General features: G+C 36.4%; 1 protein-coding gene across 1 annotated transcript in view; it reads left to right on the plus strand.

The window, feature by feature from the left end:
* Cntn3 (contactin 3) overlaps nt 1-15729 on the plus strand; it is a 372688-nt gene that overhangs the window by 76543 nt on the left and 280416 nt on the right. The window contains exon 2 of the mRNA XM_085686800.2: nt 9296-9430. Within this exon, the coding sequence (XP_085542926.2) occupies nt 9376-9430 (55 nt within the window). The 5' untranslated portion in view covers nt 9296-9375. The remainder of the gene's footprint in view (nt 1-9295; nt 9431-15729) is intronic.

The following is a 15729-nucleotide window of genomic DNA, read 5'->3' on the forward strand; positions in this document are numbered from 1 at the left end:
GAGCCAGAGACTAGTCTGGAAGTTCTCCAGAGAGATGCTAACCAGGACATCTGAAAATGTCTCTATCCCACCACCTGTTTTTCCTTTGTATCACCAATGTTGTGTGTGTGTGTGTGTGTGTGTGTGTGTGTGTGTGTGTGTGTGTGTTGCTAAGAACACATGGCATTCTTCACTCTAGGTAAGCATTCTTCCCCTGATTAACCTCCATGCCTATTGACCATCTATCCCCCTATTCTAACTTGAGCCTTGTGATTCTAATTCTTTTTGCATGGTTTTTGTCACTTCCTTGCAGATCATACCACTCAGCCACTTTTGCTCCTGTGACATAATCTGCAAGTGATAGACACTGATCAACTAACAGTATTCCTTAGACATCTCATTCATTTGTCCACACTTTATACTCTGGACTGCAGCAGGCTTTATATTCATTAAACACTGGTCTGCCACACAGTTCTTTATATGACATCCCTCTTGTTTCTTTCCTGTTACCAGATGAAACAACTGTAGGCTCACACAGTAAATGTTTGATAATGCTTATCTGATAACATAGTTTCCATAAAAGCATTAAAATGATCAATTTACTAAGCACATTGTTTTCACCAGGGAAAATTCCTTTCACCAGGATTTTCCAGGAGTATCTTGTGCATATTTAAATGTATATGGCCATACTTTTTATTCTTGTCGATAACAATAATATACTTAATATATGCACTATTACCACTACGTTTGTGACCTGGTAGGTCGCTGAGAAGTTTTGGTTAAATCTAGAACAGGATTGTTGCATGGTTTTAAATTTATATCTGGTATAGGAATGATAGATTATTGTCAAATTCTTAAAAGTAAGTTTCGAAGCCATTTATATACATAGAGTCTAACTTTCTTTCTGGAACAGAAGAACTGACAAACTAAAGAAATGATACTAATATGACTATTTCTAATGACCAGTTGCATCAATTCATATATTAGTCTATTATACCAAATAATCAGATTATACTTTGGTATTGTCTAATTTTCTTGTAGTTTGAGTTCTCCATTTGACACCTATAATCTGACAAAAATTATTATAACTCCAGAACTTCTTTGATCTTTGTTTCTTTTGGACAAGTTTATTAGCCCAATTGTCTCTTTATTTTCTTTTCTGAAAAATGAAGTATAAGGGAATAAGCACCATAGATTGTTATGAGGATGGAGTGAATTAGTCCAATGTAAGCACTTAGAACCATGCCTGGCACCAGGCACTCCCCAGACGCCAATGGTTACTACATTCGTCCTCAGTTCCTTCCTGACATTGTAAGAACTGCCTTTGTCTTTGTAGATAATCATTTATAGCATTTCTTTATCAAGGTATTTTTTTCTTTCTAAGTCAGCACAAGATAGCAGGAAACATTGTACAGAGTGGTAAAGGTATATTTTTTCTCATTATCATGGAATGAGGTATGAGGTAGTTCCTCATTGAATAAGGGAGAAAGAAGCAAATAAATGTAACCTGCATAGCTATAGGATTAATCGGCCTCAGGCAACAGGGAATAAACATTCGATCCAAGGACAGAATATCTGGGATTAGATGGGCTGTGATATCTAATGGCAATGTTCCAGCAGCTTGGGAATGCAATACATTTGTTTTATCCAGCTGAAGGAGGAGGCACATTAGCTACTCTGATTAGGGGGTCTCGTAGGGGAGCAGTTTTAGTCTGTAGTTACCTAGGAGAAGAAAGCTGTGTTTGGTACTTTCTGTACACACTGGTAACATCTCTAATTGACAAGGGAAGGCTTGTCATTCCCTTGGGTCTGTACCTTTGGAATCCTTGACATGGTCATGCACACATCAACAAAATACATCCACTTGGTACTTTATCAAGCTTCCACAGGCCACATTAATAATTTTGGAAACTGACAGGTACATCATGCTAGTGTTCAATTTGGAAAATGAATGTAAAGAATACATTATTGAATTTTCTTTTATCTTCCTTCCATCATTAAATATTGTAGTGAGTCCTTAAATATCTATTTATGCCAAGGTTCTTTTAAAGAAAAATAGATTCTTTCTAAAAATTCCCAAGAGTCCCTTAAGTTTGGCTTCCTTGGAGGCACATTAGTGCTTTTGTTTTTGGAGAATGAAGAATTATTTAGAAACTCTTAAAATTTTATTGAAATTTGATTTGCTTAAAAACAAAAGTCTTATCTTGAAACATGCAGCTAGGATTACACTCACATGTCAAAATAGGATATCCCTGTGGTCCGGGCAGCATGCCCTAGAAATGGCCAAGTGAATTAAAGCAAAGCAGAAAAATTGAAATGAAATTGTCAAGTGGACACTAGAGACATTGTCATTCCAGCTCATATTTTGAAACTGGTCATAGATTGGCAAAATGTAATAGATGTGTCTCCTCTTTCAGCCTATACTTAAATGAAACTACTGGAACCCGTTGAAAAGAATAGTTTTTGTAATTTTCCCCTAACATTAATCATTGACATTGGTTTTGCGAGGGCTAAGCATGCTAAATTGAGGACAAAGTATAAAAGGCTCCGAAATGAATGCAAGGCAACTTAGAGTATCCAGACAATATATTTTGTTTTTTTAACTGACACACTGACCAGTCTACATGGAGTAACAGGTAATTCTCATTGTAGTGTATATGCGTAGGTATTGCTGGAAAGACCAAAAGTAAAAAGTAATACGGTACTAACAATGACATGCCTCATAGCCTGTTAAGCCAATTAATAATTAGATTGTAAAGCTCTTGGCACTAGACTTCTCAGAAATGTTTTTTCTGTTTTAATAAAAATTTGCTTTGAATAAATGGCATAGTTCAGATTTGCTACAATTTTACAAAATTTCTATTTTTCTTTTCTTTTTTAGTTATATTAATTTCTATCTGAAAAAGAAATAAATTTCTGAATATGCAGAAAATGTACCATGAATACATAGATACATAAATATTATGTCTATGAAACAAATCAGTTTAAAGAATTCAGAAAGCAAATTTAGCTGAGGTTCATTTTGTATTGTGTAGTGGTTCTCAACCTATGGATTATGACCCCTTGGAGATGTTGAATGACTTTTCACAGGAGTCACATTTTAGATATTCTGCATGTCAGATATTTACATTAAAATTAGTTACAGTAGAAAAACTTATATGTATAAAGTTGCAATGCAAATAATCTTGTAGTTGGAGTCACCACAACATGAGGAACAAGTTGTGCTCTCACATGAAGGTTGAGAACCACTGGTCTAGTGGTGGGAATGTATTTGGCTGGTGCCAAAATAGGAATACTAGCATAAACAGTTGTAAATCACAGTTTTTGTAGATTGAAATCTAGTTCATGAGAGAGCCCATACCTTTTAAAATAACTGTTATCAATACTGTCGATATTGACAAATGGCAAAGGAGAAAGGCTGAATTGACATAGATGTCCTCCATAGCAGAAGATGACTTCCATTGTCATTTGCCTTAGTTGCTCTAAATACTGATGGTGTCAAAGTTCACATCAAAAGGGGAACATTCTGGTTACAAACTGCAGGATCATGAGGGAAGCTGTGAGAAACCTTGGGCTTGTAGCCCAGAGCTTCTGTCCATGTCCTCTTATCAACCAGGTTGATTTGAGCAGGAAGAAATCAGTTAAATGTGTGGAGGTGCTAAACCATATCTCTGGAAGATGTGCAGATTACAAATAAATGACTGTATGATGATATTGATGATGTTGGTGATGATGATTGAAAGCAAGGTAGAAGCAAAGTGGTTTTTTAATCTAGTATTACATTATCATCATCATCATCATCTTCATCTTCATCATTATCAATTTCCTCAAGAAACTGAAGTCATTAGTAGTTGATCCATGATTCTGTGGTTAAGTTCCAGGAAAGGGAAATGATATACATTCCAAATCATTCACAGTGCAACTAATTCTCATAGGAATCAGTCCCTCAAGCCTTCTTAAAGGTGTGTGTGTGTGTGTGTGTGTGTGTGTGTGTGTGTATGCACACATGCGTGCACACATGTGCGTGCCCAAAGCAAGAGTGGAGCAGAAGGAGGGAGAGGGAGAGAGAGGAGTTTATAGCAACATATTAATGCACTTTAAGTCTGGAATTTTGAAGTTGACAATTTGTGAGTGTGAGAGGTGATGATATGTAGTTCTTTTACACAAAATTGCTGTTAATTATTTTATCTTTGCACCTAAAGACGTGAGGTATTTATTACCGTAGGCCATACAAACAAAATCTCAGTGTTTTTTATCTCAAAGAAATTTAACCCTGAGAATTTTCCAAGGCAACATTCAAAACTGTCTGTATACATTTGAAATAATATATATCAATATTTCATAATTCACAGTCTAAGTAGCAATTTTGCAAAGTGAATGACAAAAGCCAGGAATGTTTTTCTCCTTTTAGCTCAATCAAAAATAACCATTTAGAGCATTTTTGTTTTAAGTCCAAGGTATAGCATTTTTTAGTTCAGCTGACATTAACAGTTACATTTATCAATATGTATTAAGTTCTGGTGCTATTTAAAGACCGTCACAGGGCATGTATTGTTAATATATTAAGCTTTATTCTCCCAATGCAAATGTCTGTTAGCATGGAAAATTCTGAAGGTGATCTGTTTTTTTCCCCTTTGTTTTAAAAGATTCCTGTGAAAAGTAGACTATTCTCATTGTAGCAGATGACATTTTTATTTGTACTTGTCTTGCCTCAGTAACTTCTTTTGTATTTATTTTAGCTTTATGATTTCAGAACTGGGATGAGCTGTGCAGTGTCTCTTCTCTCCATGACAATACATGGCAATTTGCAAACTCAAGTCGTGATTTTTATTAATTGCCTTCATTATTTATAAAGTCAGCGGCCAATTTTCAAAAAATGATGGTAGATATGAGCAACTTAATTTTAAAAGAATCTTCCAGAGTTCCAGAGTGAGTTGAAAACTGCCAAGAAAAAGTGTGTGTGTGTGTATGTGTGTGTTTGTGTGTGTGTGTGTGTGTGTGTGTGTGTATGTATGTATAAACCCATCTTTTCTCATAGGTCTTAAAGATTCTCATTTCTATGAATTTGTGCAAAATATTAAAACTGAAATATTCAAAATGTGTTTTTAACCTTTGAAGATAAATAAAACTTCTAATATTTATGTTTTTAATGTTTGTTAAAAATCTAATTGTATCACTCCTTGTTAAAATTGCACTGAAACAATCTTGGAGTCGATATTCTGATTTTCTGACTCTTAAAATCCTTTTGCACCCCAGCTTCTTTGATTTTTTTTTCCCTGAGCCTTGGGTATAGGGGTTGCATTGGAGGTGTATCAGATCACCCCACAATCATTTATTTTCTGCATTCTGAACAACTTTGGTTGTCTGTAATAGTCTACATTTTTTGAAAAAATTATAAAAATGAAGCTTCTATGATGATGGGTAAGAGCTACACTTATCTGTGGGGATAAAGATAAGTTAGAAATTATATTGATTTACAAAAAACGGCATTGGAAGGTTCTCTTCTCAGGGTCTATGGCCTATTGAGACAAGAGTAGTTGACTAGATTTGCAGTGCAAGAGTGAATTCTCTCATATCAAGTGAAATAAAATTCCAGACAAACAATGATTGATTACATTGTTGCACCATTGTATATATCTTGCCAGGACAGTCATTGTATGGTTCACAGGCTGTACAGATGGGAGGAGCATTAGTTACTTTTCTATTGCTTTTATCAAATGGCATAACCAAGGCAACTTATGAAAGAAAGTGTGTATTGGGCTAATGGTTTTAGAGGGTTAGGATCCATAATGGCAGACATCTGACAAGGAGATGGAACAGGAGCTGAGAGCTCAGCCCAACAGTCAGAAGACAGAAAGAGCACAAAGCCTGTCCGAGTGTCACACTTCTTACAAGACCAAATGTCCTAATTTTCCTCAAACTGGTACACTATCCAAGGACAAAGTAGTCAAATATACAAGCCTATGGGGTGCATTCTTATGTAAATTAAAACAGTAGGACTACAGGTTTCTTTTCTCCCTATGTAGCTTGCAGAGGCACTTAGACATTTCCTATACATGAGAGTCAGTCTTCGGGGAGAAGTCATTCAGGTAATTTCCAGCTTGATTTTTCAAAATCCTGTTTCCGAAGCATGTGGTGTCTGAAACAATATGGTATTAATTTCAAGTTCTGAGACGCAACCAAGGGCAAAGCAATAGCCTATACTGTTCCGGAAGTTTCTTAGGATCCATGACCAAGGAAGGGAGCTTTTCTGTGCTTGGTGTCACAATTTTTCTTAGATATTCTATGGTCTTTGGGGAGGGAAAGCATTTTCACCCCAAGTGACATAACTTTATTCTAGTAATTCATGTATATATACATTTTTATATATGCATTTTTAATTAAAGTAATAAAATGAAATGTTTGCCTATGACTGTTTCAATAATCCTTGCCATCTGTATCTCTTTCCTCCCTTTTCCTTAATGTTTCTTACTTCCCCTCTTTCATTGATTAAGTCCCTCACCCCCTAATTTTTCCAATTTCCTCACATAGTAGCGCCTATTTCCTATTATCTATTTATCTACAGCTCCTCGCTGCACGAAAGTCCCTGTTGCCTTTTTGATTTCTGCAGTTGCTTGAGATTACAAGCTTATACCTAAAGACATGTAGCTAGGATCCACAAATAAAAGAGGACCTGTGGTATTTGTCTTCCTTACTCAGTATAATATATTATAGTTCCATTCATTTACTCTCCCATTCTTAGTTTCATTTTTCTTTACAGTTGAATAGAATTCCATTGTTTTTGTCTATCACACTTTCCTTCCATCTTGGTTGAAGGATATTTACGTTTTTCCACTTCTTTGTATTGTGAATAGAGAGGCAATGAGCATGGCTCAGCAAGTGTCAGTGAAGCAGGATGTTGAGTCCCTTCAGTTTATACCAAGGAATGATATAGCTCTGTCATATGGTAGATTTATTTTTAGCATTTTGAGAATTCTTAAAAGTGCCAGGTAACGTGTAGTCTTAGAGAGCAGTACTCATATGACCACAGTGAGGTTGAACATATGTAAGAACCTTGGCGCCTTTGTCCCTTAGTGGGTGAAAATCTTAGATGTCTTTCAGGCAAATGTTCATCCATTGCAGGCTGAACTTCATGGTTCCCAGTGGGATAAACTGATAATAGTGTAGGGGGAGGCTTCCTACAGTGTTAGTTGCCTTCCTTTCCCTCATTCTCCTCACCACCTCTGAATGGTTTCCACCTTTTACCTTCCAAGTAAAGAACTTGCTCTTGAATTCATTGTGCAATTTTTACATTAGGGTGAATCTCAAACAAAAGGTGTCTGTAATTTGTAATAAGGGGGTTGGTAGTGAGACAAAATCAAGCCCACATGATAAATTTTCCAAACTAGATCTAGAAGTGTTGTTCTCAGTTGCATTTCTTTATATTTATTATTTTTAATGCTGTATAATTAATACCATTCAAAATTTCCACTTCCTCCCCTCCTCCCATTTCTCTCCTGCTCCCCAACTCCCTCTCCTCCCTCTGGCTCTGGTCTTAAGAGAGGGCAGGGTAACCTGCCCTGTGGGAAGTCCAAGGCCCCTCCATCCAGGCTTAGGAAGATGTGCATCCAAATAGACTAGGATACCAAAAGTACATGCCGTAGAAATGAGTCTCAGTGCCATTATCATTGGCTTCTCAGTCAGTCCCAGTTGTCAGCCACATTCAGAGGGTCCAGTTTGATCACATGTTCGTTCAGTCCAAGTCCAGATGGCGTTGGTGAGCTCCCATTAGATCAGGCACTCTGTCTCAGTGTGGGTGAACCAACTCCTCGCCCCTGACTTCCTTGCTCATCTTCTCCCTCCTTCTGCTCTTCAACTGGACCTTGGGAGCTCAGTCCAGTACTCCAATGTGGGTCTCTGTAAAGTGTGGCACATCTACACATCAGAGTACTACTCAGCGGTAAAAAACAATGGCATCTTGAATTTTGCATGCAAATGGATGGAAATAGAAAACACTATCCTGAGTGAGATAACTCAGACCCCAAAATACGAATATGGAATATACTCACTCATTAGTGGATTCTAACCATAAGCAAAGGACATTGAGCCTATAGTTCACGATCCTAGAAAAACTAAGTAATAAAGTGAACTCTCAGTTGCATTTCTACTTGATCAAGATTCCCGATATATAAAAGATTAGTGTCCATAATTGCGGAAATCTGGGTAAAATTATATTTCTTAATTCTCACCCCAAAACATTTGCTATACAGATACACATCAATGGACATATAGGAAGGGCTGGTTTAATGCATTCAGTCCACAATGCAATTTCTGACATTTTCTTTATTGACACAATTACCTATACCTCAGAAACCAATTATTGAAAGCTACTGTACAAAGGAACCCAGGCTTTGTTTCTCTGGCCCAGTGATAGCTAAAATAACCCAGCCAGTGGTAGCAGCATCTGAGTTATTCATTTTTTGGTTGAACTGACAGACTCTAAAGCTATCCTTTCTACTGCTTGAGACAAGCTGAGTTTTTGCGCTCCCTGGTAGAAAGTTGTCTGATTTCTGGCATGGGTATATCACCTATTAATCATTAAGCAGGCATCTTAGTTTCACAGAGTCACTAAAAATTAACAGAGGGTTTTCAGATAATTACTTCTCCAAAAGTACATCATAGTTTAAGAAGGTTCAAGAAGGCCAAAGAGTGGTAGAGTGTACAAAATTCTCTGACTGAACAATCTGCTTAATTAGCATTTTCCATATGTTTTGTGACACACAAACATTATATATATAATATATATATATATATATATATATATATATATATATATATATATTACACACATAATGAGGGACCTTTGTATCTTCTCCCTGACAACAAAAATTTGCTTTAAAATGGACTTTGACAATACTTTGTATTTATTTGTATGAATATTTATGGATTTAGAAATTGGGACAATCCTTGTTTAAGTATATCTGCTTCTTTACTTTCTTTTGTCTTACTAAAATATTACCATTAGATAAAAATCAAAGAAATTGGAATTCAGGGTAATATTTTATTTACTGCAATTATCTAACAAAAGTTTTAAAATTTAGTGAGTTAATAGTTTATATTTATCACTGTTGAGTTTCTTGCATCTACCTGTCAGTTACATATTGTGTTTAAGTGTTGGCATTTCAAGCATTCTTCATTTTGAATTACAGAAAAAGATTTGTTTTTTCTAAGGATGTGAATTTTTGTGAATGATACAAGGTTTAAAGGAAATAAAAAAATCTCTCCTTAAAAGGAACTGGGTTTTAAAAGTCTAAATTCTTTTACATATATTTTGCAGAATAAAGGATTTACCTGAAGACAAAGCATTCTATTCATCAGAGACTAGACAAGAGTTACTCTTGCTTTTGGCAATTAAAGATGATGTTGTCATGGAAACAGTTGATCCTGCTATCGTTCATTGGCTGCCTGGCAGGTAACAATAAGCTATATTTTGTATGAATTATTCTTGAAGTCATGTGTTTAAGTTCTTTGAGTTTATTTTTGAGATAGGGTCACATATAGCCTAGACTGATTGCAACTGTTTTTATTAACATACTTAATTACATTTCTAAAACAGTTTCTAATACTGAAGCAAAAAGTGGTCATCACTTTCAAATTTCAGATTTGTGAAAGGTGCTTTAGAGAAAGATCAATACAGACATTGCAAAGTAAAATATTTTTTTAATTATGTCACAAAGTTTTTAATTTTCTTGGTTTTGTAGAAGAGTAAAGTGACAAACCATGTCAGCAGGTTTATCCTTTAGGATGGTAACTTCTGTAAAAGTCACCTTGAAATTTCACAAGTGACAAAAAAAAAAAAGCCGTACTGAGAAAATGGAAGTGTTGTATAGTTAAGGAAAATGGGAGTATTTTTCAAAAGTTTAAAATCTTATTCTATTCCATATAAAATGTTTTTCTATTTGACATAAAAATTGCATTGTGCATGTGTCCAAATTTTGTTTTCTTCTTGTTTTCCACACTATAGTTTACAGAGAAAGGCAGTATACATAAACCTAAAATGTAAAAGTACCTTTATGGATGTTAAATATCAGTGTGAATTTATAGATCAGTATCTAAAAGCAGTAGAATGTTTAAGGGAGAGCTAAATTTTTTTGTGCAACATAAACTATATAACATACTACTTTACAGATTTTCTAATCTTCATGTTTATACTAAAGGGAATGGTTTTACTTGTTTTTGTCTTCTAAAAATATTAAATGCGGGGTATTCTTTATAGACTGAATATCAGTATTTTTATTGTATCCATAAAATTTATAAGATTAGTTCCTGAACATGATAATTTACTAATAAACATTTGGGTGTTTTGAATATTTTGAAATAAATTACGATTCACTTTTTATATTTATCAAAGCAACTGAACCCCTTTAACCATGTGTAGCAAAAGATGTTCGGTCTGTGCAACGAGTGCTGTATAGTTCCTGTTTCTCTATCTTTTCCCAGAAGGCCTTTTATTAGCCATTATTTTCTGTGTTTTTCCTTCCTCTTTTTCTCCTTTGTTTTGACAAGTTGACATTTAACACTAACCATCACAAAAGATGAGACAGATTTAGGTAGAACAGAGCAAGGAAACAGAACAAGAACATTTTTATTCTGAGAATTCTGACAGGAAGCCAGAAAAGGAAGAAACATTTTTAGGGGTAGAACAAGAGTAATGCCACAAAAATTAATACGATTGATATTAAGGAGTGGAAGCATGTTAACTAAATCCAGGTGGTGGGAATGGCACTACTTATTCCTAGTAGAGGGAACTGAAATAGTCTGTAGGCTTCAGACTAAGTTACTTTTCCGGTCAGTGTGATTACCTCAAGACTTCTATTTTTTCCCAACATCAAAGGATGAGTTTCCTTCTTGAATTGTTTCTTTGTGGAATAAAGGCCATTGGCTAAGAATCATTAAGAACTCAAAGAAAGCATTTTTCTACACCTTAAATGCCTAAACATTAATCATTTAATTATAATGGCTGGAAAGGTGGCCCAGTTGTTAAGGGCATGTGCTACTCTTGTAGAGAACCTTTGTTCGGGTCCCAGTATCAACTGGTGACTTATAATTATCTGTAACTCCAGCTTTAGGGGATCCAATAACCTCTTCTGGTCCCTGCAGGTGCTAGGCACATACATGGTGTACATACATATAAGCAGGCAAAAATTTATGCTCATAAAATACAATGTAGCAATTGTTTGAGACTCAGGTATTTGCTGTCTGGTATGGAGTCATTAGTTACTGGTATAGCAAATACAATGTGAGTAACCTGAGCTTGTTTGTGCCAGTGAATATAGTTCATCCAGGCTTCCAGAGACAGCTCATAATTTTTAAGTTCAGTTTTCTTACACGTGATTGGTGAAAATAGCAATATTTAGTCATATCAAAGTTAAAATATTGCTATATTTTAATGTTCACATGTTTATTAGAAAATTGGAACATGTACCTCTTGTGTTATAGTGTGTTGGTACAGCACAGCCCCATCCATGTATGAAATAGGAGTCTGGCCTTATGCAGATGTTTTGTTATGTACATGACCAGAAAGAAACAAGATGAACTAAGATAATAGAGACCTTTAATTTTACCTTTATTTATTATATGTATATATATTTTTATGGGTGCTGTGCAGCTATGTGAGGGTGTCTCAGGAGGTTGGAAGAAGCATCAGATCCTGTGTATCTGGAGTTATAGGCGCTTTTCAACCACCTGATATTGGTGCCAGGAACCAAACTCAGGTCCTCTGAAACAGAGCAACTGCTAATTGTATTCTAGGCCATCATCCCAATGCCAGACATTGGAGACTTTGTGATGTTACGTAAAAAGGAGTAAATGTGCACTGGGTTTGTTTTACCAACAGACGCTGCATATTTTATTAAATGAGTCTAGGTTTCCATGTCCTTGTGGGGTAAACATGGTTAGGTCTTTACTCATTCTCTGTGGGAAGTCTGAAGCTGTCATGTAGCTTTCTGTATTGTCTGAGTGTCAGTCTTCCAGAGGGAAAGGGAAATATTTTGGTGAAATGATTACTGATAGTGAAAAATATTTGTGATATTTACTTAAAAACATCATAGAGAAAGTTGCCGTTTCTTATAAAAGTTAGGAAGCATTATTATTTCACCAACTTCTCATAGAATGATAGTGAATATTTGGTTAATCATCCTTTACTGCTGCTTTAGTAACATCCAGGAGTCACGTGTCAAAATGAGTAGCCACTCATCCTGGAATGGATTAGTTTGACTAGAGTAGATTGTTAGATTTCTTTTAGTAAATATTATAGTAGAATTTCCAAAGCATACTCTAGTTTGCAATAATGATGAAGTCAGGCAGATTCCGCAAATGACTCCAGACAAAGTCCTTGAGATGGCCTGTTACATTTATCCCAATGACTGGCCTGATCTAATGAACTAATGACATTGTCCCAACAAGATTTTCTTGGTTCAGGGACCACTCTTTGCTTAAACACTGTGGGACATGTCATATTTCACCACGCATCTTAGCAAATACTCATCAAATCTAAGTTACTCTGGTAGCTGCCCTGTAGTCACTTTGCAAGTTAAGTTCAGAAAAGCTTAACATGGCAGATGTGTAAGACAGGTCAAGGGCAAAATAGCTGCTTGCTGACATCTTGCTGACCTGGTCTCACTGCTGGCTTAAAATACATAAAGGTTCTATTGGTGACATTCTTTCACTGAGAACCAATTTGAAGAATAGGACATTTTCTTTCAGTTCCCGGTTTCAGAGGTTTGGTCCATGGTTGCTGAGCTCCGTATTTGTGAACCTGTAGTGATACAGAGCTTATGGGTGGGAAAGCATTTGACAGGAGAGCTTTTATCCCCTCTAATGGATGGGAAGTAAAAGAAAGAAATGGAGGGGTGAATCAAAGATAGAATGTGGCTCAGTAATATACTCCCTCCAAATAGGTGCCATTTTCTTCTAATGATGGTGTCATGTTAAGAATCCACCAATGAGTCAATGAGTCAATCCATTGACAAGGTCCAAGACCTTGTGAATCATATCATAGTGACTTAAAAAGCTTTCATAGACATGCCCAGTGTATGGTCTGCTCCTAGGAGATTCTAAATCCAGGTTCCAACAAGATTAAACATGTATTGTGTGACAAATTTTTCTTGGGAAAATAAAGAAACATCCATCCAATCACTCCAGATAGGGAAGCCATGACAGATCAAATTACAGATACCACTAAAGTCCAATTTGGTGAACCAATGTATTTTATTGTGGTTACTTAAAGGAATATGTGGGAGTGGTTACCTACAGCAATTTGGGTGAAGGGTAACTTACAGGAGCAGAAATGGGTGAAAGACTACTGCCCACTCCAGCATGGTGGTGCTCCCAAAAGCTGGGAAAACTGGATCACACAGCACAGCCTGAAGGCAGCTCAGCAGGGTGGCCAGGACCCTTTTCAGGTCTCCCAGTTGGTGGAATGCTCTCCTAGGCAGCTCAGCTGGTTTCTTCTTCCAGGCAGCTGGTCAGGGTCTCAGAATCTCTGCAACTTTTCTTCTCTGAGAGTCTTCTGTGACGCTCAATTTGTTTTCCCTTCAAGAGGATCTAACTCGCAGCTTTTACAGTTTACTTTGGCAGAGTGGGACCTAGTGTATATGGGTGATTTCACTGAGTTCCTGAAGCTATTTTTTAGTTGTTTCTCTACCTGCTTAAGGAGTTTCTCTGCAAGATGGAGTGTTTTAATCTCAGAGGAGACTGTCACAGAACATGACAGACAATAAATATTCCCAATCCTGAGAAGTGACAGTCATGATTTTATCAAGCTTTGACCCTTGAACCTATTGCCATTGCTTTGACCTTTGAAGCCATTGACATTGACATTAGACATTTCCTTTGGAAGAAAATAGATAGAATTTTCTAAGTAATTTTAATAAAAATTACCCATCTTACAATCAAATATGAAGTTTATAGACACCATAGTTGGACTCAGGCTTATTTCAGCATTGAGTATTTAGTTATGGTAAACTAAATTCACAACTATAGCCTGTGTGTTAAACTCAGGATCTTTATTTGTCTTATGCCAGTGGTCGTGTTTCTTCAAACACTATTCACATCCACTGACACATGACTTTGTGTTCCTCCAGCATAATCTCCACTGTGTTCAATGCTATCACACTGCTCTTTGCTTTGCTTTGTTAGTTTTCCCTACACACTGTCATTTCATAACCATAGGAAAGTAAAACAAGCTTTTCAAGGTCTCACTTGAATAGCTGTAGTGCATGTTTTTTCAATTAGTTTTCCTAACGCCACACTTGTCATCACTTAGGAAATGATTAAGGGTAGTTATTGGGCTACAATTAACCTCGATGTAGATCTAGAACTATCTGATTTTTTTTTCTTTTGGTGTTAGATGTTATACTTCAAGAAAGCTATTTTAAGTAGAGATGGCTCTCATGTTTTCTGTCTGTGAACAGTGTAATATAGCTTGATGGCACTGAGACTGGTAAAATGGAGACAACCCTGGTCACTGCTTATTCATCCTGTCACGGCACCCATCGTGAGAGTCCCACAGCACCACCACCTTCCATATTCCCTGAAACTGATTTCAGTTCATCCTCTTGACTGCAGCAACTGATCTCTAGAATTGTTTTTTTTTTTTTAAATTTCATTTAAATCTTGACAGGCCAGACAAATATGCATGGGAGCACCAGGAAAGGATGTAGGCATGATTGGTCCATTTTGTTCCCATAACATTAGTCATTAGCCAAACATATTGGAGTTTTCTGCATTTGCTGTTGACTGAGAAAAGATTAAGTAAACTTTAAAAACATGTTTTGGAAGTGTAATTAGGATTCAGCAAACATACAATTTAAATAAAACCCACATTTCTGTTTAGCTCTTAACATAGCTATTGTCTCAAAAAGCGTCCCATAATTAGTCCACTAAGTCTTCCAAATAAAGTGCTCATTCAAACTGATTTAATTTCTATTACCTAAGTGTTAAGCTGTCTTAAAGTACTCGTCACAAAAACGTCCCCATGTATAATATGCCTTTCCATGAACTGAGTCCTATTAGAAGAGCGAAACGAATGGAAGTTCCCATTAAGAGTGTGGTAACTTAACTTATGAATAATGGAGTATAGGAGATTGAATGTACACCCCCAGTCACATACAAACACACACATGCCTGCATTCATATGAGCCTTTGTTGATCTGAAGTATTGCATTGTGTATTTCAAGTGTGTCTTCAAAGAAAGGCAGAATTGATGTCAGTCACTTTGCGTCCTTCTCTTTGCGTTCTTCTCTTTTCTCACTCATCTCTGTCCTTTCAGAGGGGGAATTCAGGTCTTTGTCCTCAGTTTTTAGTATTGCCCCATCCTTCCTCCTCATCTCTCTGCTTTCTGTTCCTTTTCTTTCTGTCCCTCGTATTCCATATGCTGCAAACCAGGATATCTTGGCTGAATATTAAGCACCAGCTTTGTGGAGGTTATTGTAATGATAAGTGAAGTAGAGGAGTCCAAAATAACTCAAGCTGCGGTCATTACAGGAAGGAAAGAAAGCTCAGGTAAACAATAGAGGGAATGCTGCCATGATATAAGATTCCAATTGAGCAAATACCTACACAGTACTGGGAGTGGTCTCACTAGTTACTTGGAGAAATGAAGATTCGGAATGGAGAAGATGCCGTTTGAGTTGGACCCCCAAATGATTGCTCTGATTATTTATTGAGCTCTTACTGTTTCTGAAGCATCATGCTGAATAATTCCTCCGA

This window comes from Myodes glareolus, chromosome 3, assembly GCF_982192425.1.
Source record: "Myodes glareolus chromosome 3, mMyoGla1.1, whole genome shotgun sequence".
NCBI lineage: Eukaryota > Metazoa > Chordata > Mammalia > Rodentia > Cricetidae > Myodes > Myodes glareolus.